This window comes from Scyliorhinus torazame, chromosome 12 (assembly GCF_047496885.1).
Source record: "Scyliorhinus torazame isolate Kashiwa2021f chromosome 12, sScyTor2.1, whole genome shotgun sequence".
Lineage (NCBI taxonomy): Eukaryota > Metazoa > Chordata > Chondrichthyes > Carcharhiniformes > Scyliorhinidae > Scyliorhinus > Scyliorhinus torazame.
The window spans coordinates 89,366,898-89,394,663 of NC_092718.1; the positions used below are offsets into that span (position 1 = coordinate 89,366,898).

At 52.6% G+C, this 27,766-nt stretch overlaps 2 protein-coding genes across 2 annotated transcripts in view; both read right to left on the bottom strand.

Moving 5' to 3' along the window:
* Positions 1–3,569: 3,569 nt before the first annotated feature.
* On the bottom strand, positions 3,570–5,163 carry LOC140387081 (uncharacterized). The gene has a single exon (XM_072470091.1). It carries the CDS (start codon positions 5,161–5,163, stop codon positions 3,571–3,573), a length of 1,593 nt encoding a protein of 530 aa, XP_072326192.1. The 3' UTR covers position 3,570.
* Positions 5,164–10,292: 5,129 nt separating this feature from the next.
* The window catches only part of LOC140387083 (histone-lysine N-methyltransferase PRDM7-like), a 50,497-nt gene continuing 33,023 nt past the window's right edge, over positions 10,293–27,766 (bottom strand). The window contains exons 8-10 of the mRNA XM_072470092.1: positions 26,558–26,625; positions 11,816–12,006; positions 10,293–10,306 (exon numbers count right to left, since the gene is read on the bottom strand). Coding sequence (XP_072326193.1) covers positions 10,293–10,306; positions 11,816–12,006; positions 26,558–26,625 — 273 coding nt within the window. The remainder of the gene's footprint in view (positions 10,307–11,815; positions 12,007–26,557; positions 26,626–27,766) is intronic.

Consider the following 27,766-nt stretch of genomic DNA (forward strand, 5'->3'; position numbering starts at 1 on the left):
ATCAAGGCGTTCCATGCGCGTGGACCCTGGTGATAATGTTGTGCGGTCTCCCCTGCCTGCCCGGCCCCCATGTCCTGCTCATCGTCCCCATCCCCCCGCATAATCCTCGTCAGACAACTGGGTGCACAGCACGATGGCCTGCGTAGTGGCGGTCGGTAACCGCCCCGGTCCTGTGAGGGGTCACCCCTGCTGCTCGGCCTGCCCTCTCCCCTGCTCTCCCCCGGCCCTGGCGGGCTGCCCCCACCGCAGCCAGCACGGCCGGTGTCCGGGTCGACAGCTCCCAGTCCTGGAGCCCGCCCATGCTGCCAGGGGTACCTTTGGCTGGCACTGCCCTCATTGGGGGCTGCAGTGAGTGTTGCCCTGGGTGGTGTAGAACCAGAGGCTGAGGTGGGCGGTCAGTGTGTGCGCAGCAAGATGGCCACTGTGATGGCGGACGGTGCCTGGTCACTGCCCCAGTCCCATGGGAGGATCACCCCTGCTACTCAACTCCCCTCCCCTGGAAGGAGCCCCCCCCCCCATCACGGCCGGTGTCCCCGCCAGCAGCCGCAGTCACTCCACGCCATTTCCTACCTCCTCTCTCTCCCTCAGCAGCCACAAAGGCAGGTTCACGACGTTTGAGAGCACAACTCGGCCCATCAATGGCGGTGAATCTTGGAGGACCCCGAGAATAGGGTTTCAGGCCCGTGAATGATATGCCTCCCGTACACTAGCTCCACGGTGCGAGTGACGCATTTATGCCATTTTTGGGGTGCCGGAGCATCCCGATTTGGCGTCAAACCAGCGGCTACCGCGATTTTGCCGGCGGAAGCTATTCTCCGCCCAATCACGTTTGACGATTCCGGCATCAGCAAACGGAGAATCCAGCCCATAATCTCAAAATTGGAGAATCCAGCCCACTATCTCTCCCACAGATTCTCATTCCCTTTCTGGCACTCACCCGCTCACACATTCACTCTCTCCCTTCCTCTCACCCTCTCACATGCACTCTCCCAATCTCTCACGTATGCAATCTCACTCTCCCACTTTCATAGTCACTCCCCTCATGCACACAATCTCTCCCTCTCATTGACACATAAACTCAATCCCTCATACTCACACAAACACCTGTTTACTTTCTCACGTGCACAGCCCCTTTCTCCTCCACTCTCTCCCTCTCAAGACACACGTTCACTCTCACTCTCCCTTTCTCACTCTCCCTCACATTTACTTTCTCCCTTTCTCATACTCTCTCACCCATTCACTCCCTCACATATTCAATCTCTCCCTCATCCTCTCCGTCATCCGATTTCCACTCACACATTACTCTGTCCCTCTCACACTCAATCCCTCATGGACTCACTCTCACACACACATTCACTCGTTTCCATTCTCACTCCTCACATTCTCTCCCATTTCTCTCCTCTACCTGCACTTTCTCAATCTCACATCAATCTTACTCTCTCCCTCGGCCTCCCCCACTCAGTCTAATATAGACTCACACTTACTCTATCCCTCTCACACTCTCTCTGACTCACTCACATTCACTTGTTTCTGTTCTCACATCCACCACTCTCTTCCTTTCTCACACTCTCTCCTTTTCTCACTCTTCCGCGCTCACTTTCTCTTACACTTTCAGACACATGTAGCGGGATTCTCCGCTCCCGGGACTAAGTGCCCGCGCCGACGTGAACGCCGTCGTGTTTCACAACAGCGCGAACATGGCCCGGGCACGACCGATTCTGGCCCCCACAGGAGGCCAAGCGCTGGAGTGGTTCACGCCGCCACAGCCTCCTTACGCGGCACTCAATGGGTGCAGCGCCAACCCGCGCCAGCGCAGTTGGGGCAGGTCATTCCTGTGCATGCGCAGTTGGGGCAGGTCATTCCGGTGCATGCGCAGTTGGGCCGCCCCATGCGCGGGGAACTTCTTACATGCGCCGGCCCCTCACCAACATGGCACCGGTGTTCTGGGGCCAGCCGCGGAAGGAGGTAGGCGCGGGGGGGGGGGGGGAGGCCGGCCCGCCGATTGGTGGGCCAGACCCCATCGGAGGCCCGCCCCGGTGAAAGACAAGAATGTGAGAGGGGGAAAGTGAGCGTGTGACACGGAGTCAGTGTGTGACAAAAAATGAGTGCGTGTGAGAGAAAGGGAGATTGAATTTGTGAGGGGGAAAGTGATTTGAGTGTAAGAATAGTGAGTGATGGAGTGTATGAGAGAATGAGTGTGAGAGCCGGGAGGGTGAGATGGAGAGAGTGAGGGGTAAAGTGAACATGAGTGTGTGTCCTTCACACGCTCTCACAATGAAGCTCCCTTTCTCACTCTCCCAAGCACGCACTCTTTACCTCTTACACACTCATTCTCATACTTACTCTCCCCCTCACACACAGTCACGTTCCCTCTTTCACACACTCACTCTCTCCACTCTCTCTCAAGGCCGGTTGATTCCAGCGGCCGCTTTAAACTTTGCTGCTTTACAGCAGCTGGTGCAGTAAAGGGCACATGGTCTCTTTGAATCTACTGGAACTAGACTACTCTGGGGACTGCGAAGACTCTTCCGATGCAGACTCCATGTTGCCCCACAGTTTGGAGGCTTCAGTGCAGTTTTCAAGAGCAGGTAAGTGAATGTTAAAGTTTTGCAATATCAGTCATCACTTTCCGATGCTTGTTGGGAATTACGGCCCATTCGTGTCAAATCAATAACTCACTGACAATCAGGTCACAAAATGTCATAACATTTCAATAACTATGAACATCAACACAGATTTTATTTGGACAAATATAGACACAAATTAAAGATTTCAAAATAATTGAAATACAATAGATTAATACAAATTAAAGCACATTTTGACCAAACAAACTTGAGTTAAATAAATTATACATTTCAACACATTAGAACATAGAACATCGAACATTACAGTGCAGTACAGGCCCTTCGGCCCTCGATGTTGCGTCGACCTCAACTTTTCAATTGTCAAACTCAGCTTCTGCTTAAAATTTTATGAACAATTTCTTCAACTTTCAAAACAGCAACAACAGAATTGTATTGATCATGTCATGATTAAATATTGAAAAGTTCATGTGGGGAGGAGGTGTTTGAACAAAGTAACTGGGACCACAGTCCACAACAGGGGAGTTTTCAACACTTGCAGCAAGAAAGTAGTTACATTTTCAGTGGCTACATTTGTTACCATATATTTAGTGATTGACACCTTTACCAACACAGATATCACCTGACTGCAGCAAGACAGCATCCACCCCAGTGACCTTTCGCCATCAGAATGAAGAGGTTATGACAGTTTGGTAGGATAAAGATTCTTGGAAATTTAACACGTTCTGCAGGTGCTGCAGTTTATATCAGAGGGAACATTTAAAAAGCTCAAACTGACAACACAATTTCAGACAGGCTGCAACAACAGAGTCCCAAATGTTGCACCCTCACTGGAAATCACCTAATATTCCAGCATTATCCACACAAAATCATCATAAAGAATAAACGGTTGGCAATCTAAATAATAGTAATGTTTGGGATAAAGTTGTCCAAATATGAAAATATATTCAAAATGAATAAAACTATAAATTATTTACAGTTGCCTTCATTAGGTTTCAAAACATTTTCTCAGGTGCATTTTGAAAGCTGCTGAATCTTTGAAGACTTTCCCACACTGATGGCAGCTTTCATAACAAGTGTGAGCTTTCAACTGATATCTGTGAACAAAGCTCTCTCCACATTCAGGACATTTATAGGGTTTCTCTCCTGTGTGGATCCTCTGGTGAACATGGAGGTTCCCAGCCTGTGTGAAACTCCTCCCACATTCAGGACATTTATAGGGTCTCTCTCCTGTGTGGATCCTCTGGTGAACATGGAGGTCTCCAGCCTGTGTGAAACTCCTCCCACATTCAGGACATTTATAGGGTCTCTCTCCTGTGTGGATCCTCTGGTGTCTATGGAGGTCTCCAGCCAGTGTGAAACTCCTCCCACATTCAGGACATTTATAGGGTCTCTCTCTTGTGTGGATCCTCTGGTGTCTATGGAGGTGCCCTGAGTCTGTGAAACTCCTCCCACATTCAGGACATTTATAGGGTTTCTCTCCTGTGTGGATCCTCTGGTGAACATGGAGGTGCCCAGCCTGTGTGAAACTCCTCCCACATTCAGGACATTTATAGGGTCTCTCTCCTGTGTGTATCCTCTGGTGTCTATGGAGGTCTCCAGCCAGTGTGAAACTCCTCCCACATTCAGGACATTTATAGGGTCTCTCTCTTGTGTGGATCCTCTGGTGTCTATGGAGGTGCCCTGAGTCTGTGAAACTCCTCCCACATTCAGGACATTTATAGGGTCTCTCTCCTGTGTGGATTCTCTGGTGAACATGGAGGTGCCCAGCCCGTGTAAAACTCCTCCCACATTCAGGACATTTATAGGGTTTCTCTCCTGTGTGGATCCTCTGGTGAACATGGAGGTCTCCAGCCCGTGTAAAACTCCTCCCACATTCAGGACATTTATAGGGTTTCTCTCCTGTGTGGATTCTCTGGTGAACATGGAGGTCTCCAGCCAGTGTGAAACTCCTCCCACATTCAGGACATTTATAGGGTTTCTCTCCTGTGTGAATCCTCTGGTGAACATGGAGGTTCGCAGCCCATGTGAAACTCCTCCCACATTCAGGACATTTATAGGGTTTCTCTCCTGTGTGAATCCTCTGGTGTCTATGGAGGTCTCCAGCCAGTGTGAAACTCCTCCCACATTCAGGACATTTATAGGGTCTCTCTCCTGTGTGGATTCTCTGGTGTCTATGGAGGCTCCCAGCCAGTTTGAAACTCTTCCCACATTCAGGACACTGAAACAGTTTCTCTCCTGTGTGGATCCTCTGGTGCTGGTGAAGGCAATTTGATTTTATAAATTCCCTCTCCTGTGCAGATTGTGTGAACGATCCCTGCTCAGTTTGGTGACCATTGCTGGAAGGAGAGTTTTGTCCTGTTGGAATATGTTCTGAGGATTCTGGATGTCTTCTGATGTGTTTGTGAAGGAAACCTGCAGTGGTAAATCCAACACTGCAATGAGGGCAAGGATGGCACTCATCTTGTTCCCCTGCTGAAGAAAGAAGGACAATTGTCAGTGTGATGAAAGATCGATAAGTTTCTTTTGGAGATAAATTCAGGAATGTGTGGAGATTGTGGTGGGGGGTTGATGCAACCATCAATTCACACAAAACAAGGAGTAGAAGTAAACTGTGGCTTTAATCGACTAGAACAGTGTCTGCCTGCGACTGCTCTGCTACTGAGAGCCGCCGAAAGGGCGACTGCTCTTCATACCTCCCCTCAAGGGGAGGAGCCAGGGGCGGAGCCCACAAAGGCACCAACATGATACATCACAGGTAATACCTTACAATGGTCCATAGGTGGAGCCCTCATGGGCAATAGCGTGATACAGTTACATACATGGTGAATGGTTAATGCAATATGTTCACCGCATTCACCCCCTGTTAAAATATGAAGTCCGGTGGGGGTGAAGGGTTCACAAGTTCAGCCTGTCCGGCACCCGGATCGTGCGCTGTGATCGCCGGAGCTCTGGTATCGCAGCTGGCCCGGGTGTCAAACTCATCCGTGCTGGCGTGGATAATGACGTTGCCGGTGCGGGTACAGACGTGGACTCCGGGAGCATGTCTTCCAGAGCTTCGTTCTTGTGGGTCGGTGAAGAGGGAATGGGGGGGGGGGGGGCGGGAGGGGGTGCGGGTGCCATGTAGGGGTGGGGGCGCTGGTCAGCGTAGGTTGGGTGAGGTAAGTTGGGTTGGCGGTGGTAGTGGAGCCTGCGGGTGCTAGGTCCCGGAGGGGTGTTCTATGTATGCGCACTGGGGGTTGGTGTGTAGGAGCTGGACCCTCTCAACCAGGGGGTCGGACTTATGGCTCCTGATGTGTTTGCGGAGTAGGATGGGCTCCGGTGTCTTCAGCCAGGGCAGAAGCGAGGCCCCAGAGGTGGATTTCCTGGGGAAAACAAACAGGCGGTCATGAGGAGTCTTGTTTGTGGCCGTGCAAAGGAGGGACCTAATGGAGTGGAGCGCGTCGGGGAGGACCTCCTGCCAGTGGGAAACTGGGAGATTCCTAGACCGTAGGGCCAGGAGGACGGTCTTCCAGACTGTCGCGCTCTCCCTCTCCACCTGCCCTTTTCCCCGGGGGGTTATAACTGGTAGTCCTGCTCGAGGCAATGCCCTTACTGAGCAGGTATTGCCGCAGTTCATCGCTCATGAATGATGAGCCCCAGTCACTGTGAACATACGTGGGGAAACCAAACAGGGTGACGATACTATGTAGGGCTTTAATGACGGTGGCAGCGGTCATGTCGGGGCAGGGGATTGCAAAGAGGAAGCGGGAGAATTCGTCAATGACGTTGAGGAAATATGTGTTGCGGTTGGTGGGGGGGAGGGGCCCTTTGAAATCGATACTGAGGCGCTCAAAGTGCCCGGATGCCTTTACCATGTGGGCCTTATCCGGACGATAGAAGTGCGGCTTGCAGATCGGGTAGTCCCTGATCATGGCTCTGACCTCCTCAGTGGAGTAGGGCAGGTTGCGGGTCTTGATCTAGTGGAGAAGCCGGGTGACCCCTGGGTGGCTGAGGTCAGCGTGGATAGCCCGGAGTCGGTCCTCTTGCGCGCTGGCGCATGTGCCTCGGGACAGGGCAGCTGGGGGCTCGTTGAGCTTCCCAGGGCGATATACTATATCGTTATTATAGGCAGAGAGTTCGATCCTCCACCTCAAGATCTTGTCGTACTGGATTTTGCCCGCTGCGTATTATTGAACATGAAGGCTACCGATCGTTGGTCGGTGACGAGGGTAAACCTCCTACCAGCGAGGTAGTGCCTCCAGTGCCGCACGGCTTCCACGATGGGTTGGGCTTCTTTTTCGACCGAGGCGTGTCGAATTTCAGAGGCGGTGAGGGTGCGTGAAAACAATGCTACTGGCCTGCCTGTTTGAGGGAACGGCGAGGGTGACCTCTGATGCGTCGCTCTCCACCTGGAAGGGGACGGACTCGTCCACCACGCGCATTGCGGCTTTCGTGATGTCCGCCTTGATGCAGGAGGGTGCACATACGGTCAGGGTCGGGTCCGAGAACTTCGTTTTCCACGACGCAGCCAAGGATGGTTAGCCTGGTTGTGCGGAAAATGCATTTCTCCTTGTTGTAAGTGAGGTTAAGGGTTTGGGTGGTCTGGAGAAATCTCTGGAGGTTGGCATCGTGGTCCTGCTAATCATGGCCGCAGATGGTGACGTTGTCAGTACAGAAACGTGGCCGCAGCCCGTACTGGTTCACCATTCGGTCCATGGTTCTTTGAAAGACCAAGACCCCGTTTGTGATGCCGAAGGGGACCCGGAGGAAGTGGAAGAGGCAGTCGGCTGTCTGCCTCAAAGGCCGTGTAGTGGCAGTCCCGGGAGCTGGTGGTACGCAGACTTCAGATCCACCGTGGAAAACACCTGGTAGTGCGCTATCTGGTTAACCATGTCTGTGATCCAGGGAAGGGGGTTCGCATCAAGGTGCGTGTACCGGTTTATGGTTTGGCTGTAATCTACAGCCATCCGGTTCTTTTCCCCGGTCCTGACGACCACCACCTGCGCTTTCCAGGGGCTACTGTTGGCCTCAATGATCCCCTCCCGCAAGAGTCGTTGGACCTCGGCCTGATAAAATCCTGTCCTGAATGCTATACCGCCTGTTTCTGGTGGCGACTGGCTTACAGTCGGCGGTGAGGTCAGCGAAGAGCGGGGAGGGTCGACCTTTAGTATCACAAGTGAACATACGGTGAGTGGGGGTAGGGGCCCGCCGAATTTCAGAGTTAGGCTCTTGAGGTTACACTGGAAATCCAGTCCCAACAGGAGAGGAGCGCAGAGGTCAGGGAGTACAGATAGCTTAAAATCGGCGTATTCGGCGCCCTGTATTGCTAGGGTTGCGGTAGTGCACCCCCGGATCTGCACCACGTGCGATCCAGAAGCGAGGGAGATGGTTTGGTGTGCCGGGAAGATTGGGAGCGAGCAGCGTCTTACCATGTCTGGGTGAATAAAGCTCTCCGTGCTCCCGGAGTCGAACAGACAAGGGGTTTCGTGTCCATTGACCCGGACGCTCATCATGGAGCTCCGGAGGTGTTTAGGTCGCGACTGGTCCAGGGTGACCGCGCTGAGTTGTGGGTAGCTGGCGTGGTTGGAGGTGCTGGGGTGGTCCCAAGGTGGCGGCCCCAGTCGGTCGCACGTGTCGGGCGGCGTTGCAGATGGCGGCCAAGATGGTTGCCCCTGTCGGTCGCACGTTTCGGGCAGCGAGGAGGATGGCGTCCATGATGGCGGCCCCCATGAGTGGCACGTGGAGCGCCACGTGGGCGAGGATGGCCAAGATGGCGGCCCCCGTGAGTCGCACACGTTGTGCGGGCTTGAAGATGGCTGCCCCCACGGACAGCACAAGGTTGATGACGTATTCGGGGGCGGAGCCGGCAGGCAAGCTCTACACTGCGGGATCTGCGGGCCTGTGAGTCTGAGGGTCGGGCCTGCGATTTTGAGAGTCTGGACCTGGCCAGGCAAACCTTAGCAAAATGTCCTTTTTTTCCGCAGTCGCTGCAGTTCCGGGCCGGGCAGCGCTGCCTGGGTTGCTGATGCTAGCCGCAGAAATAGCAGGGTAGCCCCCCCGTTTTGGGGGGTCAGCCGTGCGGCACAGGCCTGGGTACTCTTTCATCGGGGGTCCACGAGGGGGTCGCATGATCATACGGGAACGCGTTGAGGCTTTGGAACACTACTTCTAGGGAGTAGGCTAGCTTTACCGTGTCTTCCAGGTCTAGGGCAACCTTCTCGAGTAGGCTCTATCTCATGTAGTTGGATCTGACTCCAGCCACGTAGGCGTCCCGGACTGCGAGGTCCAAATGTTGAGTGGCCGTAACGGCCTGGTAGTTGCAACTTCACACAAGGGTTTTGAGGTTGCATCGGTACTCCTCCAGCGATTCCCCGGGGCGTTGGCGACGCGTAGTGAGGAGATGCCGCACGTGCACCTCGTTCACTGGCCTTACTTATCGGCGCCTCAACATCGCGAGCGCGTCTGCATAGGTGGAAGCTTCCTCGAGTTGAACAGAGATTCGATGGCTCACCCGGGCGTGGAGGAGGCTCAGCTTCTGATCGTTGGAGACAGAAGGCGAGGAGGAGGCTGCGAGGTAGGCCTCAAAACAGCGGAGCCAGTGCGGAAAAATCCCTTTTACCTCCGCGGCTTGCGGGTCGAATTCCAGTCGGTCAGGTTTGAGGGCCGATTCCATTGTGGCGTTGTCGTCGATTAAATTGATGTGACCATCAATTCACACAAAACAAGGAATAGAAGTAAACTGTGGCTTTAATCGACTAGAACAATGCCTGCCTGCGACTGCTCTGCTACTGAGAGCCGCCTACAGGGCTACTGCCCTTTATACCTCCCCACAAGGGGAGGAGCCAGAGGCGGTGCCCACAAAGGCACCAACATGATACATCACAGGTAATACTTTACAATGGTCCATAGGTGGAGTCCTCATGGGCAACAGCGTGATACAGTTAAATACATGGTGAATGATTAATGCAATACATTCACCACAGGGGTTCAGGGATTTGCATTCTCACATCTAAGGCAGAGCTTGTGGGTTCATGTCTCCCTCAAGAGATATTTGTGTGTAATCCAGAAGGACAATGCAATGCTCCAGTGAAGGAGTACAGCACTGTCAGAGGTCCAGTCTCGCAAAGCGTGCTAAACTGCACATTGCGTGTGCATTAAGGTGGACAACATCAATCCCATGGCTCAATATAAAGAAGTGCAGGATGTTTTCCTCGTGTCAAATCAATTATCTTATCGCTGTTGTTGGGATCTTGCTGTGTATCAGCTGAGCTGTTCTAACCACTTAAATAACAACAATGATTGCACTCCTAAAGGCAACAGATTGGATCTAATGAAAATTGGGACATCCCATGTGATTCTAACAGGATAATTCTTTCTAAACCTGAAAACCTCCTGCCCCAGGACAGGAAATTCCCACATGAGGTTAGCGGACTTTTCCCTGGTCCCTCAAATTATCCATCCATCCTGCAACAATTCCTGTGGTGAACGGGACCAGACGATTTACGCCACTGTGGATACAAACTCTTTCAGACTGACTTCTGCTTCCAACTGAGAATTGACATAGCAACAACTTACTGTTTTGGGATCAGGAAAGGAGCACTTGCTAAAATGCTCTTTTGCCAATCCAGGAGTACAACGGGTAATGACACTGCCTCACCTAACATCCAGATAGAGATGCAGAAACCCAATGAACCAAACATAAAATTACGGTGAATCTTAAGATTTCAACTACTTTCTTAACCCTATCATAACACAAAAGTCACATTCAGTTCATTATCTTAACCTCTGGTTAACAAACAGCTGATCTGTAGATACAGTTTCTCCTGAATTACTCGATCACAACCTCAAATAACTTTGAATATCACAATTAAATCTCTTCTTGACCTTCAGACACTAAGGAGAAAGATTTTAGCCTCTTTACACACAAGTGAAGTCTCCCATTTCTAATTCCATTCTGGATCCTCCGTTTCGCCGGCAGCGCACTCACGCCTGCAGATTTCCCGTCGGCATGGGGGTGCCCACAATGGGAAACCCCATTAGCCAGCTGCGGGAAGCAGGAGCCCGCTGTGGCGGGGGCATGCGGCACCAGACAACGGATGCAGTGGACCGGAGAATTCCATCCCAGGTCTCTGTTCCTCCATCCCCTTGCACATTGTACCATTTCATTTCTATTGCGCCTCCTCACAGTTCTTTGCCTGAAATTTAATCTACTCTGTGTCTTTCCATCGCACCACTCTAGCTCCATCTTCCTGAGAACTTTTTTCCTCCTCTTCACTATTTACTTTATTTTCAAGCTTTGTGCCAGCTGTAAACATTGATATGATGCTCCCTTTACCCACGTCCTGGTCATTGATTTGTATCAAAACGGTCAGGAGTCTAAACACTGTCCACTGGGTGAAACACGTGTAATTGGCTCAAGCTTGGTGAACAGCCATTCCATTCAGCATTACTGTCTGCTTCCTGTCCTCCAATCTATTTTGTATCTACTGTACGGCTGCAACATTAATCCAACAGACTTCAATTTATCAACACGTCAAGAAGAGACATTTTATCACATTGGTATTCTTACAGGACACAAAAAAACTTTCACTAAAGTTCCCAGTCCTGGTCAGGGGTGAAATTCTCCCGAAACTGCGTGATGTCCGCCGACTGGCGCCCAAAACGGCGCCAATCAGACGGGCATCGTGCCACCCCAAAGGTGCGGAATGCTCCGCATCTTTGGGGGCCGAGCCCCAACATTGAGAGGCTAGGCCGGCGCCGGAGGAATTTCCGCCCCGCCAGCTGGCGGAAACGGCCTTTGTTGCCCCGCCAGCTGGCGCGGAAATTACATCCCCGGGCGGCACATGCGCGGGAGCGTCAGCGGCAGCGGTGGAGACCGTGGCGGAGGCGGAAGGGAAAGAGTGCCCCCACAGCACAGGCCCGCCCGCGGATCGGTGGGCCCCAATCGCGGGCCAGATCGGGCCCCCCCCCCCCCCCCAGGACCCCGGAGCCCGCCCACACCGCCTTGTCCCGCCGTTCAAAAGGTGGTTTAATCCACGCCGGTGGGACAGGCAATTTATCAACGGGACTTCGGCCCATCCGGGCCAGAGAATCGAGCGGGGGGGCCCGCCAATCGGCGCGGCCCGATTCCCGCCCCCGCCGAATATCCAGTGCCGGAGACTTCGGCAACCAGCGGGGGCGGGATTCACGGCAGCCCCCGGCGATTCTCCGACCCGGCGGGGGGTCGGAGAATGACACCCCAGTATCCTTACATTTTGATTCTTGTTTTGCCGTCCACATTGTCGTCCATTTGATGCCGAGTTCCTTTGCATATTCATCACCGTACCAGACCAGCAGCTCACACCGAGGAGGAATAGGCTTGCAGCTCCTGTAATAAATTTTTCCTTGCTGCTGGAAGGCTACAAGGTTCTGCTCCTCTTCCTTTCTGGCACAGTTAACAAATCTGGGACAAGAGAAGTGAATACAGAACTAGTGAAAGCTCAGTTCAAAATGTGGCATGAATACAGAATGAGAGACATGTTAGTATAGTGTGTTCGGCTGACGGGGCATGCCCCCAGCTATTGCCAAATTTCAACTTTAAACACGCTGTCAGGAGACATCATTCACAGAAGACCAATGAACTGAGTGTAGATATTAAAATAATCACCTGAACGTTTCTGGGCAGATGGAGGAGTTTAGAGGAGGGGGTCGATGTACCCTGCAATATGTTCATGGTTTCCCAGTCCTCCTGCTGCGCTCTTCGAGAATAAGCCCAGTATTTTGCAGCAACCATTTGTCAGGCACCATGTCAAACACATATTAAAGGACAAGGATACCTTGGTGGGTTGTTTCCTTGGAAACCATTACACTGCCCAACTCTCTTCATTTTCCCAAAACTCACTCTGATCGATGTGCTTGTTTAAATTCAAAGGCCCCTGTGCCTCGGATGTGTAAAATAAGTTATTAGGAAATCTGCCCAAAGGTAGATCCATGCTGTTTCTTGGTAATGTTTGATTGGACGTGATCTACCGGCTGCGCAACATAGCCGGTAGATCCCGGGAGAGATTCCCTCAGACTTCCCGGCAGCCTTTGCACCTCACGGGATATACTCAAGTCCCGCAAGGCATCAAATTTAGAATCCTGCCCAAAGGGGACGTGACCAAACAGCGCAAGTGTAAGTAGGCTTTACACCCACGTAGGCGCGCTTACCTGGTATCCACCGGCCTCTAGGGATTTACCGGCCTCCCCAGGGAGGCTGCAGCCAGGCGCCATTTAGTACTGGTCCACACAAACGTGCACCAGATGAAACAACACCTGAGAGGTCTCACGGGCCCCAGGAGGCCCCTGTGTGGTCAGGGATAGTGCAGGTGGCTCCCTGGCCCTTCCCCTGGAATGCGAGCACCTTGGCACTGCCCAGCTGTCATTTGGCACTGCTATCCTGGCACTACCAAGCCAGCAGGAGCACCTCCTGGGTGCCAGTGCAAGGGTGCCCAGGAGGCACTGCCAAAGGTCAGGGTCTAAGGCAGGGCCATGCCCATGAAAGGGGGGTGGAGGGGAGTATAAAGGCTGAGAGGGGTGCAGAGCAGGTAAGGAGGGGCCTCTGGGAGGTTGGGGGTGTGGCGGGTGGGGTCCTGGAAAGGAGAGCCTGTACTGGGACGTGGGGGTGTCTGAAGAGGGGGGCCCCTGAGGTCCCCATAGCGGGGTGTCCTCATTTGGGGGAGTATGGGGTAATGCCCATGTGTGTGGGGGTTGACATTTCCCATGGGTGGAGTGTGTGGGGGACCCACACACTCACTGAGAGATCAGGGCACCCTTTCACAATGGCGACCTGATCTCTGAGATCAGCTCCTCAGTGCCAAAAGAAATTCTCAGGGCACGATCTTCCGGCATCGTTACGCTCTCGCTCAAGCGAACGAGGCCAGTGAATAGCGGGAGACGTCAAAAATGGGAACCGCACCGGGCGCCAAACAGCTTGGGATGCAACCGGCCCGTTCCCGTAGGCGAAATGAGGATCTCACCGTTGCAAGGCAAAAAAACAATTTGCACCACTTAAGCCCAATTTCCATGCAATTAACGAGAGCAACTCCTTATCCAACAGCATCCTGTCATTCAGCGGCCTCCCCAGCAAGTGCTCACGCTGGTGTCGTGATGCATGATCAATAACTCTTGAAGTGAGATTGTAGGGCAATTGAAGGCTTTATTGGACTAGATGTTTCCCCCAGCAGCGCAGGTACAGAATGCAGCAGCTAAGGAGACACAGACTGTTATACTCCGTCTTACTGGGCGGAACCAGCAGGCAGGCTTCACCAGTGGTCTTACAGTATCAGGTACCTCGAACACTAATGATCTTACAGTATCGGGTACGTCCAACCTAGGTCCGTAATACTCCTAATTCCGACTACCAAATTCACCCCGTTAAAAAAGAGTCCAGCGGGGGTGGTGGTCTCGCGTTATACAGTGGTGGAGGTTATGGTGGTACCCGTCGATGGTACAGTGTTTTGCCTTATTACATGTCACGCAACTATTTACAGGTATTCATTTACAAGTATATTTCATAATGAAGCAATTAGTCGATCGGGGGTACTGGTCGTCCTCTGTGATCGTCGCAGTTTCGGCGGTGATGCAGGCGCCGGCTCAGGCATCCATGACTCTGGGAGTGTGACTCCGGCTTCTTCAGTACCTTCATCAACCCTGGGTGGGACCAGTGGAAGGACCGATCCACCTGGGAAGGGGGCAGCCATGGGGTGCGCCGGTGGGAGGGAGGGTGGGGTTGGTGAGGGGGGGTGTGGGTGGGGATCCAGCGGACGGCAGGTCCCACAGGGAGACCGTATCCTGTCAGCCATCAGGGTATGCCACATAGGCGTACTGAGGGTTAGTGTGAAGGAGGTGGACCTTCCCGACCAACGGATCCGACTTGTGCGCCCGCATATGTTTGCGGAGCAGACTGGGTCCAGGAGCTGCCAGCCAGGTTGGGAGCGAGGTCCTGGAGGAGGATTTCCTAGGGACGACAAGGAGACATTCATGAGGTGTTTCGTTGGTCGTGGTACACAGCAGTGATCGAATGGAATGGAGTGCATCGGGCAGGACCTCTTGCCAGCGGGAGACTGGGAGATTCCTGGACCGTAGGGCCAGTAGGACGGTCTTCCAGACCGTTCCGTTCCCCCTCTCCACCTGCCCGTTTCCCCAGGGGTTATAACTGATCATCCTGCTTGAGACAATGGCCTTGCTGAGCAGGAATTGACGCAGTTTGTCATGAAGGAGGACCCCCTATCGCTGTGTATGTAGGCGGGGAAACCGAACAGGGTAAAGATACTGTGGAGGGCTTTTATGACTGTGGCCGCGGTCATGTCGGGACAGGGGATGGCGAACGGGAACCGGGAGTACTCGTCAATCACGTTCAGGAAGTGTGGTCGGTGGAGGGGAGGGGCCCTTTGAAGTCCATACTGAGGCATTCAAAGGGGCGGGAAGCCTTCACAAGGTATGCTTTCTCTGGCCTGTAGAAGTGCGGCTTGCACTCCGCGCAGATTTGGCAGTTCCTGGTGACGGTCCTGACCTCCTCGATGGAGGAGGGCAGGTTGCGGGTCTTAACGAAATGAAAGAAACAAGTGACCCCCGGGTGGCAGAGGTCCTCGTGGAGGGTCTGGAGTCGGTCCACTTGTGCGTTGGCACATGTGCCGTGGGGTAGAGCATCAGGAGGCTTGTTTAGCTTCCCGGGACGATATAAGATCTCGTAGTTGTAGGTGGAGAGCTTGATCCTCCACCGTAAGATCTTATCGTTCTTTATCTTGCTCCGCTATGTATTATCGAACATGAAAGCTACCGAACGTTGGTCAGTGAAGACCGTGAATCTCCTGCCGGCCAGGTAATGCCTATAATGCCGCACAGCTTCTATGGCCTGGGCCTCCTTTTCAACAGAGGCATGACGGATTTCTGAGGCATGGAGTGTGCATGAGAAGAAGGCCATGGGCCTGTCGGCTTGGTTGAGGGTGGCCACCCGAGCTACGTCGGCCGCGTCGCTCTCGACTTGGAAGGGAAGGGATTAATCGATTGCATGCATCGTGGCATTTGCGATGTCCGCCTTTATGCGACTGAAGGCCTGGCGGGCCTCTGCCGACAGGGGGAAAACCATGGATTGGATTAGTGGGCGGGCCTTGTCTGCATAATTGGGGACCCACTGGGCGTAATATGCAAAAAACCCCAGACAACATTTCAAGGCCTTGGAGCAGTGTGGGAGGAGAAACTCCCTGAGTGGGCGCATGCGTTCGGGGTCGGGGCCTCTGACTCCATCGTGCACTACGTAGCCGAGGGTGGCTAGACGATCGGTTCTGAATGCACATTTCTACTTATTATAGGTCAGGTTAAGGAGATTGGCGGTATGGAGAAATTTGCAGAGGTTGGCATCGTGGTCCTGCTGGTCGTGGCCGCAGATGGTGACGTTGTCGAGGTATTGAAACGTGGCCCGCAAACCATACCGGTCACCATGCCAAACTCCTGGATTGTTTACCATTCCGGGGACATCCCTTGTCCCTGCCCGTCTGCCCCAACGACTGCCCATAACCCCCCTGACTGCCTAGGCCTCTGGACATGTGTTGAAGGCTATTGCTAATAGGGAATTGGCAATTGTGGTTAAGTGAGCACTTCACATATCCCAAATGGATTCTCGTGGGTGGTTGGCAGGCGATGTAGCATGTGGGCGTCATTGCCAAGCACCCCAATCACACCTTGATGCATGGACACTATGCTTGAACACTGCGGGAGACAATACCACACACACAGTTGCCAACATCAGAACACTCAGGGGATGAGACACATCTCATAGATTATCATAGATTATCATAGAATTTGCAGTGCAGAAGGAGGCCATTCGGCCCATTGAGTCTGCACCGGCTCTTGAAAAGAGCACCCCACCCAAGGTCAACACCTCCACCCTATCCCCATAATCCAGTAACTCCACCCAACACTAAGGGCAATTTTGGACACTAAGGGCAATTTATCATGGCCAATCCACCTAACCTGCACATCTTTTGACTGTGGGAGGAAACTGGAGCACCCGGAGGAAACCCACGCACACACGGGGAGAATGTGCAGACTCCACACAGACAGTGACCCACGTCCCGTGGTCTTCAATGCCCCTGGCGGGCGTCCTCTGGGGCTCTGAGGCTGGAGTGCCTCGGTGCACTTGTCGATGGCACAAGTACAGCCGTGCTGTCCTGTTAAATGTGCTGACTGTGAGACGCAGCCTCATTGGAGGGGTGGAACACGGCGGAGCTGGTGGGCACCGCCGCCACTCCATAGGATGGTCAGCACCCTCTCCTCCCGCTCAGTGCGCATCGGGCCCTGGGGCTTCACCTTGGGACGGAGGGCAGCTGGTTCGAACCCCGGTTGTCCCTGTACAATATGGCTCTGCCAGCCCTGGTGGTTCCCCATGGTCTGCACCATCGTGTCGCCGCCCTCAGCGATGCTCCTCAGTGACTGGGACGTGCTCTGCAGTGCCTCAGCAATGCCTACCTGCAACTGGGACAACCTCCGCAGCACCTCGGCCATGCCCATCCGAGAGCAGGACATGTCCTGTCGAACGTCATCAACCGGGGTTCCTTCCTCCACCTGATGTGTATCATCAGCAGTATGGTGCTCACCAGATTGTGCCCCAGAAGCCTAACCGCTAACATATCCCACCGAGGTGTGTGTATCAGCGCTGATGGATGGTGGGGATGACAGCTGTGCTGCGACTATAATGTTGCATTCTCGGAGCTGTCCTCCGAGGTGGTCTCTTGGGAGGAAGGAAAGGGTGTCCGCCCGGGATGGGCCGGCGCCGTCAGCTGTGGGACCGGCGGGAGAATGGACATGTGGTCAGTGGGAGGGGTTGTAGTCATGGGTGACTTTAACTTCCCAAATATTGAGTTGAAACTCTTGAGATCAAATAGCTTGGATGGGGTGGTGTTTGTGCAGTGTGTCCAGGAAGCTTTTCTAACACAGTATGTAGATTATCCGACCAGAGGAGGGGCAATATTGGATTTAGTACTTGGTAATGAACCAGGGCAATTGATAGATTTGTTAGTGGGGGAGCATTTTGGAGATAGTGACCACAATTCTGTGACTTTCACTTTAGTAATGGAGAGGGATAGGTGCGTGCAACAGGGCAAGGTTTACAATTGGGGGAAGGGTAAATACGATGTTGTCAGACAAGAATTGAAGTGCATAAGTTGGGAACATAGGCTGTCAGGGAAGGACACAAGTGAAATGTGGAACTTGTTCAAGGAACAGGTACTACGTGTCCTTGATATGTATGTCCCTGTCAGGCAGGGAAGAGATGGTCGTCGAGGGAACCATGGTTGACAAGAGAGGTTGAATGTCTTGTTAAAAGGAAAAAGGAGACTTATGTAAGGCTGAGGAAACAAGGTTCAGACAGGGCATTGGAGGGATACAGGATAGCCAGGAGGGAACTGAAGAAAGGGATTAGGAGAGCTAAGAGAGGGCATGGACAATCTTTGGCGGGCAGGATCAAGGAAAACCCCAAGGCCTTTTACACATATGTGAGAAATATGAGAATGACTAGAGCGAGGGTAGGTCCGATCAAGGACAGTAGCGGGAGATTGTGTATTGAGTCTGAAGAGATAAGAGAGGTCTTGAACGAGTACTTTTCTTCTGTATTTACAAATGAGAGGGGCGATATTGTTGGAGAGGACAGTGTGAAACAGATTGGTAAGCTCGAGGAAATACTTGTTAGGAAGGAAGATGTGTTGGGCATTTTGAAAAACTTGAGGATAGACAAGTCCCCCAGGCCTAACTGGATATATCCAAGGATTCTATGGGAAGCAAGAGATGAAATTGCAGAGCCGTTGGCAATGATCTTTTCGTCCTCACTGTCAACCAGGGGATTGGAGAGTGGCGAATGTCATGCCCCTGTTCAAAAAAGGGACTAGGGATAACCCTGGGAATTACAGGCCAGTTAGTCTTACTTCGGTGGTAGGCAAAATAATGGAAAGGGTACGGAAGGATAGGATTTCTGAGCATCTGGAAAGACACTGTTTGATTAGGGATAGTCAGCACGGATTTGTGAGGGGTAGGTCTTGCCTTATTGAATTCTTTGAGGAGGTGACCAAGCATGTGGATGAAGGTAAAGCAGTGGATGTAGTGTACATGGATTTTAGTAAGGCATTTGATAAGGTTCCCCATGGTAGACTTCTGCAGAAAGTAAGGAGGCATGGGATAGTGGGAAATTTGGCCAGTTGGATAACGAACTGGCTAACCGATAGAAGTCAGAGAGTGGTGGTGGATGGCAAATATTCAGCCTGGATCCCAGTTACCAGTGGCGTACCGCAGGGATCAGTTCTGGGTCCTCTGCTGTTTGTGATTTTAATTAATGACTTGGATGAGGGAGTTGAAGGGTGGGTCAGTAAATTTGCAGACGATACGAAGATTGGTGGAGTTGTGGATAGTAAGGAGGGTTGTTGTCGGCTGCAAAGAGACATAGATAGGATGCAGAGTTGGGCTGAGAAGTGGCAGATGGAGTTTAACCCTGAAAAGTGTGAGGTTGTCCATTTTGGAAGGACAAATATGAATGCGGAATACAGGGTTAACGGTAGAGTTCTTGGCAAGGTGGAGGAGCAAAGAGATCTTGGGGTCTATGTTCATACATCTTTGAAAGTTGCCACTCAAGTGGATAAAGCTGTGAAGAAGGCCTATGGTGTGCTAGCGTTCATTAACAGAGGGATTGAATTTAAGAGCCGTGAGGTGATGATGCAGCTGTACAAAACTTTGGTAAGGCCACATTTGGAGTACTGTGTACAGTTCTGGTCGCCTCATTTTAGGAAGGATGTGGAAGCTTTGGCAAAGAAGATTTACCAGGATGTTGCCTGGAATGGAGAGTAGGTCTTACGAGGAAAGGTTGAGGGTGCTAGGCCTTTTCTCATTAGAGCGGAGAAGGATGAGGGGCGACTTGATAGAGGTTTATAAGATGATCAGGGGAATAGATAGAGTCGACAGTCAGAGACTTTTTCCCCGGGTGGAACAAACCATTACAAGGGGACATAAATTTAAGGTGAAAGGTGGAAGATATAGGAGGGATATCAGAGGTAGGTTCTTTACCCAGAGAGTAGTGGGGGCATGGAATGCACTGCCTGTGGAAGTAGTTGAGTCGGAAACATTAGGGACCTTCAAGCAGCTATTGGATAGGTACATGGATTACGGAAAAATGATATAATGTAGATTTATTTGTTCTTAAGGGCAACACGGTAGCATTGTGGATAGCACAATTGCTTCACAGCTCCAGGGTCCCAGGTTCGATTCCGGCTTGGGTCACTGTCTGTGCGGAGTCTGCACATCCTCCCCGTGTCTGCGTGGGTTTCCTCCGGGTGCTCCGGTTTCCTCCCACAGTCCAAAGATGTGCAGGTTAGGTGGATTGGCCATGATAAATTGCCCTTAATGTCCAGAATTGCCCTTGGTGTTGGGTGGAGGTGGTGAGTTTGGGTATGGTGCTCTTCCCAAGAGCCGTTGCACACTCAAAGGGCCTAATGGCCTCCTTCTACACTGTAAATTCAATGATAATCTATGATTAATCTAGGACAAAGGTTCGGCACAACATCGTGGGCCGAAGGGCCTGTTCTGTGCTATATTCTCTCTGTTCTATGTTCTTTAGCTCAGTCAGGAACGCTTTGCCAGGTCCTACAGGTGGAGCCTGGAGGTTCCTCACCTCTGCGGCGTCTGCCAGCCTCCGCAAGGGTGACCGCCTTGTCCTCGACCACCCTGGTCGCCTCCAAGGCCCGCTCCCCCAAGGAAGTGAGGATTGTGAAATCTGACACACCTTCGCCAGTCTGGGCCCTCTCCTGACGATTATGGGAGAGCTTTCCTGAGGAGACGCAGAGGGGGTATCATTAGCAACATGCGTGGTTCACAGTGGTGGAAACGGGGTGTGAAGGGAGTGTTGGGTTGGGGTTGAAGGGAGAGGGGATGGAGGGAGGTTTGGGGTTCACATGGTCAATGGGTGGTTTATGCTCCCTTGGGGTGTTTGGGGGGGGGGGGGGCAGGAGACACTGGCATCACTCGTGCTGCCCGATGTAGGTCATTGACCTTTTTCTGCACTGAAGGCCAATCCGCCTAGTCACACTCCCCAAACTCACAACTGCTGCCACCTCATCCCAGGCAGCACTGGCTGCCCTGTGGCTGACTCTCCTGGACCCTGGGGGGAACAGGACATTCATCCTGGCCTCCACAGCGTCTAGGAGCCTTACCAGATCTGCATCCTCGAATCTTGGGGCTGGTCTCCTCGGTGCCATTGTTGCAGAGCTGGATGAAGCAGGGGTACTCGTGGCTCAAGCCAGTTTCCCTCCCCCATTCCGATGTGAATCTCAGGGTGCTCTGAGCACCGACCAGGAGGAGGGGGTGCTGAGTGTCAATCCGGTGCCATCCTACGTAGTGCCAATGGCAGCCACCTGCACCCACAAATTCCACTCCCCTGACTACGGCGCGTCTCGCAGGCAGCAACTGGTACAGTGCCCCAAGGCGAGGCATGTGCCACGGGCAAATGCGCCAGTGCCCTCCTCTCCCAGAGGACACACGTCGGGCATCGAGGGCTAAGGGACGTGGTAAGCAGCTGGCTGCCTCCACCTCTGACGTGCATCCTGGGGTCACACCTAGACGCAGAAGTAGAGCACGGGAGGCTAATCAGATCGAGATCACCAATGGGGCACTGGTGGTTGGGAGTAAGGGATGGAATAGGGGGTATGTGGGGGTAGTGGGAAAGGGTCATTGCGGGGGAAGGGTGTGGAGGTCTGGGAGGGTTGGGGTGAGTGAGGCATTATCGGGAGATCAGGGCAGTTGGGGACACTTCTGTACAGCATTGACGTCTGTTGGCCTCGATCAGGATGGCACCTCTGGCACTTTCTTCTGCAATTGCGACCGAGTACCAATCCAATTCCCCATACCCCCAGTCATGGGGTCCTCAGCTCCTCCCCTACCCTCCAGGCACACCATGAATAGGTGATGAATGTGAGCGAGATCTCAGCAGACAGGCAGGGGTCAGGCTATGGCATAGATTGAGGAGCATCAGCGCTCAGCACTCTGCGGGCCATTATCACCCCCCTTCCGTCCACCGTGACCCGGTGAGACAATCCCATCGCCCTGGAATATTGTTACACCAACGCTGGGAAGGTGGGAAGTGGGGATGGGGTGCGGGGAGAGTATGGAAAAGGGGGAGAGGGGGATGGCAGAGGGATGGCGGGCGGTAATGGGTGGTGAGAGGGGGAATGACTACCGGGGCCACATCCTATGTGAGGTGTGCGAGGATGAAGGCATCTCTGGTCCTCCGATCTTTCTGGACCCTAGCCACTCATTGGGTGGTCCCGCAGGTCCTCCCCGGGCTCATCATCCAGCCCACCCTTGTCCGCTGCCTCCTCATCTTCCGCCTCGGAGATGGCCACATATTCCTCCCCCTCCACCTCCAGCACGTGGCCCAGCAGCTGAGTCAGGTTGTGGAGGACACAGCAGACCACCACAAAGTTGTAACGCTCCGGGGGTGTACTGCAGTGCACCACCAGAGGGAAAGGCATTGGAACCGCATTTTGAGGAGTCCGATGCACCGCTCAATGACAGTCCAAGTGGCTGCATAGGCATCGTTGTGCCAAGTCTTCACATCGGTCATCACCCTCCATACTGTCGTCACAGCCAGGTCCTCAGCGGATATCCCTTAACCCCTAAGAGCAAACCCGCCATCCTGCGGTGGTCCTCCAAGAGGCCGGGGACGTCCGACTGCCTCAGGATGTAGCTGACATGCACACTTCCTGGGAAGAGTGCACACACGTGTTTGATCTTCATGTGGTGGTTGCACACAAGCTGGATGTTCACAGGGAGTGGAACCACTTCCTGTTGATGTCGGGCACTCCCAGACTATCAGGTGCATGCAAGGCGACATGCGTATTATCTATTAGCCCCTTAAATCCGGCGATGGAGCAGAATCCTGCTGCCCGGTCATCCAGTTGCGCCTGGTCCATGTCAAAGTTGAAATGGTTTTCTGCCTGGGCAAGCAGGGCACCTGTGACCTCATGGATGCACTTGTGGGCTGTAGCTTGTGAAATGCCACACATGTCCTCGCTTGAGCCCTGGAATGATTCTGAGGTGGAAATGTTCAGGGCTGTGGTAACCTTGACGGCCACTGGGGTGGGTATCCTCCTCCTCCACGTGGTGCCAAGTCTGCAAGGACATGGCACAGGTGCTACACCACCCTCTTGTTGAGGTGGAGCCTTCTGCTGCACATGCTGTCCGTCATCTGTTTGAAAGGCCAGTGACGCCTGTACACCTTCTGCTGTTTCGGGCCTCCCCCTCTGGTTATTTCCCTTACCTGCTGGATGGCCGGGACCTCAGGGTATGGGGCAGTGCCCTGCATTTGTGCCGCCACCTCGAGTCTCTGTCGACTCTGCCGCGGCTGTCTCCTCCGGCCTGCCAGCAGCACCACTAGGGCAAGTTCCGCGGGGTCCAAGATATCGTCCATCATGTGTAAAACCTGTAAGGGGTTTGAGAGGTTGCGAGAACAGCAACCAGCGATGTTTTCCATCCCGGACCCGCCATTCCTCCATTGCACCTCCTCCCCAGCCCTCCCTGCATCGATACGCGCGGCTCACACACATCCGGTCGCAGTGGGGGGCCCTGCTCACCGGATTACAGACCTTGTGCCCCAGACAACGTGACCTAGACCGGGTGCTGGTCCCCTCTCCGGTGCAGGCCGCAATATACTCGGTGGTGTTCGGATGCTGGCCGCTGCATTCTAGGTGTTGCGTCCCACAGTGTTCGGGCACACTGTCCATGCATCAAGGTCCCATTGGGATGCTGGGCAATCACTCCCACATGCTACATAGCAGGCCTACCCACTGGAATCCGTTTGGGATGTGTGAAGGAATAATAATAATCTTTATTGTCACAAGGCTTACATTAACACTGCAATGAAATTACTGTTAAAAGCCCCTAGTCGCCACATTCCGTCGCCTGTTCGGGTACACAGAGGGAAACTTCAGAATGTCCAAATTACCTAACAGCGCAACTTTCGGGACTAGTGGGAGGTGTCACTAGGGGCTGGTTTAGCACACTGGGCTAAATAGTTGGCTTTTAATGCAGACCAAGGCAGGCCATCAGCACGGTTCAATTCCCGTACCAGCCTCCTCGAACAGGCGCCGGAATGTGGCGACTAGGGGCTTTTCACAGTAACTTCATTGGAAGCCTACTTGTGACAATAAGCAATTTTCTTTTCATTCATTCATTTCATTTCATGATGAAAGCTGGGAGACTCCACTCCTGTTGGATCTCGCGAGACGTTACAATGTAAATCCTGCCCATAATGGGCGGGATCACTTTTTTGCAAAGCTGCACATTAGAGCGAGGCAGTAAGAATCACTCTAATGTGCAAATTCCCAAGGTACCTCAGACTTTGGGATTCAACCCTTTCGCCTCAGAGACCTCGGCTGAGCACCGTTCGGCACTGGTCCCCTCAAATGGGGACCAGAGGGAAAGGTGCTCATGGAAGTCCCCAAGGGGATCAGAGGCCCATAGCCACATGCCCTTTGGGAAGGATGGTGCGAGGGCAGCATGGAGACGCAGTGGTTAGCACTGCTGCCTCATGGTGCCGAGGTCCCAGGTTCGGTCCCGGCTCTGGGTCACTGTCCGTGTGCAGTTTGCACATTTTCCACCTGTTTGCATGGGTTTCATCCCCACACTCCAATGATGTGCAGGGAAGGTGGATTGGCCACGCTAAATTGTCCCTTAATTGGAAAAAATGAATTGGGTGCTCTAAATGTATTTAAAAATAAAGGGAAGGATGGTGCTCTGGCATTACTGATGCCACGTGGGTATCCTGGCAGTGCCAGCCTGGCATCCCGGCAGTGTCAGCTGGCAACCTGGCAGTGCCACCTGTGTGCCAGCCTAGCCCTGCCTAGGTACCCAGGTGGCATTGCCAACTGGCATAGGCACTGGCAGGGTGCTAGGTTAGCACTGCCAAACTGGCAATTTGCATGCACGATGTGCTGGGGTTGTCCAGCATGGGTGTTTGGGTCGGGGACCCTCCCATTACGTTTGGGCTTGGTGGGGGGAGGTCGTCGAGGATTATTTCAGGGGCTTCGGAGATCGGGATGCCGTTTTTAAATGCCATCCGATCCCTCGCTACAATGGGGAATCCTGGCAAATGGAGATCCCTACTTCACAAAACGGGGTATGTGAGGCCTCGGCTGCACGTTCTCCGTTCAGGCCCCTTATTCAATGCGTCACGTTGAATTGCTATGTATTTCTCGGCACTGTGGGTGTCGGGAAACACACAGCTAAACGCGCTGGCTGGGGACTTTGTTTCCTTTTGGGTGAATCGTGACCTAAGTGTCATTTGATAGCAGTGGGGAACTCGCCGGCACAGTTCATAGAATTTACAGTGCAGAAGGAGGCCATTCAGCCCATCAGGTCTGCACCAGCCCTTGGAAAGAGTACCCTACTTAAACCTACACCTCCTTCCTATCCTCATAACCCAACCTAATCTAAACTTTTAGACACTAAGGGCAATTTAGCATAACTAATCCACCTAACCTGCACTTCTTTGGACAGTGGAAGGAAATCGGAGCACCTGGAGGAAACCCACGCAGACACCGGGAGAAAGCGCAAACTCCACACAGACAGTAAACCGAGGCCAGAATTGAACCTGGGACCCTGGAACTGTGATGCAACAGTGCTAACCACCGTGCCTCCCTATTATCCCCAATCAAATGTCCACCATCCCCACCCAATGCTCATCATCCCCACCCAATGCTCATCATCCCCACCCAATGCTCATCATCCCCACACATTGCTCATCATCCCCAATCCAGTGTCCATCATCTCCAATCCAGTGCCCATCATCCCCAATCCAGTGCCCTTCATCCCCAATCCAGTGCCCATCATCCCCATTCCAGTGCCCATCATCCCCAATCCAGTGTCCATCATCTCCAATCCAGTGCCCATCATCCCCAATCCAGTGTCCATCATCCCCAATCCAGTGTCTATCATCCCCAATCCAGTGTCCATCATCCCCAATCCAGTGCCCATCATCCCCAATCCAGTGCCCATCATCCCCAATCCAGTGCCCATCATCCCCAATCCAGTGTCCATCATCCCCAATCCAGTGTCCATCATCCCCAATCCAGTGCCCATCATCTCCAATCCAGTGTCCATCATCCCCAATCCAGTGGCCATCATCCCCAATCCAGTGTCCATCATCCCCAATCCAGTACCCATCATCCCCAATCCAGTGTCCATCATCCCCAATCCAGTGCCCATCATCCCCAATCCAGTGTCCATCATCCCCAATCCAGTGCCCATCATCCCCAATCCAGTGTCCATCATCCCCAATCCAGTGTCCATCATCCCCAATCCAGTGTCCATCATTCCCAATCCAGTGTCCTTCATCCCCAATCCAGTGTCCATCATCCCCGATCCAGTGCCCATCATCCCCAATCCAGTGCCCATCCCCTTCCTGCCACCAATTGGCGGGAGAAACCTGCCACAAATGTACTTCGAAACTTTTGCGTTAGATTCCGCCCCAAGTGTGCCCTAAACCGGAGAGAAATTTCTTGCACCCAAATAAGTGACTACGTGCTGGATTCTTCCACCCCGCCCGCTGTAAGAACGCCACGATCGGTATGCCGACATTGGAAAAATCCATTGACCTCAGGTGGGGTTCTCTGGTAGCTGGGCGAACGCAGTGGGAGAATCCCGCCCTAAACGTTGTTTCACAGCAGTGGGAAACTCACTGTCAGATCCGGTGAGAAACTCCCTGCAAAACACGCCACAAATGAACTTCAAAATGTTTATGTTAAATGCCGCCCAATGTTGCCACAGCCACCCAGATTGTGAAACTGTCTGCCTGTTGAGCAGATTCTCCTGCGGCATTATGCTGCAGCTGAGGAGTGTGAAGCAACGAAGGAGACATTGTGAGACAGAGGGAGAGCCAAGGAGATTGGTTGGGCCCAAGGTTCTCAGATCCTGATGATATTGTATCAGCCTTCCCTTACCTCATCCAATTTGAATTAGATTCATCCTTCGCATCAATATACTCAAAATCTTGCTTGCCTTTACTGATCTGCAGAAAGGTATTTTAATAACAGGATTGGAAATCTTCAAAGTTAGAAAATCAATTTTACCTTTATTTTAACAAGAGATCAAGCAGAACATAAATTGAAAAAAGCTAGTCTTGGCCTCCCACATCTTTCAGTAAACCTTAAACAAATCCTTATCTGTTTTCTGTGACTATACCTCTGAATTAGAAAGCATAGAGCTCCATAAAAGCAACAAACACAGAATTGGTGAACACTCTCAGGGAGCTTTGCAAAGTGAGGAATGGTCCCTGAATTAAGTCAAGTCCATGCTCTCTGTCATGTTGCCATCTCTTCCTCATCTTCCTCCTTACATTAGCTTGGCCCGATCTAACCATTTCCCACTCAGCTGCTGATGTGTTGGGTGTTCTGGATCACAAACGGGTCACCAACACTTGATGTGGTGCAACTCTATTTTATTGTAAGGTTAACTATATTAACATGCTTGAACTGTGGGTAAATGCAATACCAGCTTTAACTGTTGACCCTTGCCCAGTCCTAACCAGGTGATGCACTCAGCACATGGTGAATGTCTGTGTTGCAGGCTGTGAGCTGTGCTCTGAGCTGGCTGCTACTAGAATGAACGGGAACTCTCCTGTCCCCTGTCTTTATAGTGCGTGTGCTCTCACTGGTGATTGGCTGCGGTGTTGTGTATGCTGATTGGTCCCACTGCATGTCCATCAGTGTGTGTGTGTGTGTGTCTGCACTATGATATCCTGGTGTATATTATGACATCCCCCCTTTTATATAAAGAATATGTGCCTGCGTGACAATAAATATCGTGTAGTGAATGTACCTGACTATGTGTGTGCGTGTTATTTACATGACTATGTACATGAGGCTAATCTATTTACACGGGAAGGTGCCTGGTGCCGAGAAATAGGGTGTCACACCAACAACGAAATGAACATTATATACAAACTACTGGAATGATGAAACAGGATAACAGAACAGATCAAAGAGTCCAACATCGTAAAACTCATAAGTCAAGTCTCTGAGGTGGACGACGAATTCTGGTTGACCATCAGAGTGGCACAGCACTCGTCGTCTGGATCAATGCTGTGCACCGACAGCGGCTGGTGGTTTTGATTCAGAGACAGCCTGTTCTTTGTTGTAACAGCGACTCGA

Coding starts and splice junctions, on each gene's coding strand:
- LOC140387081 (XM_072470091.1), bottom strand. CDS start 5,163: ATGGTTGCATCAACCCCCCACCACAATCTCCACACATTCCTGAATTTA.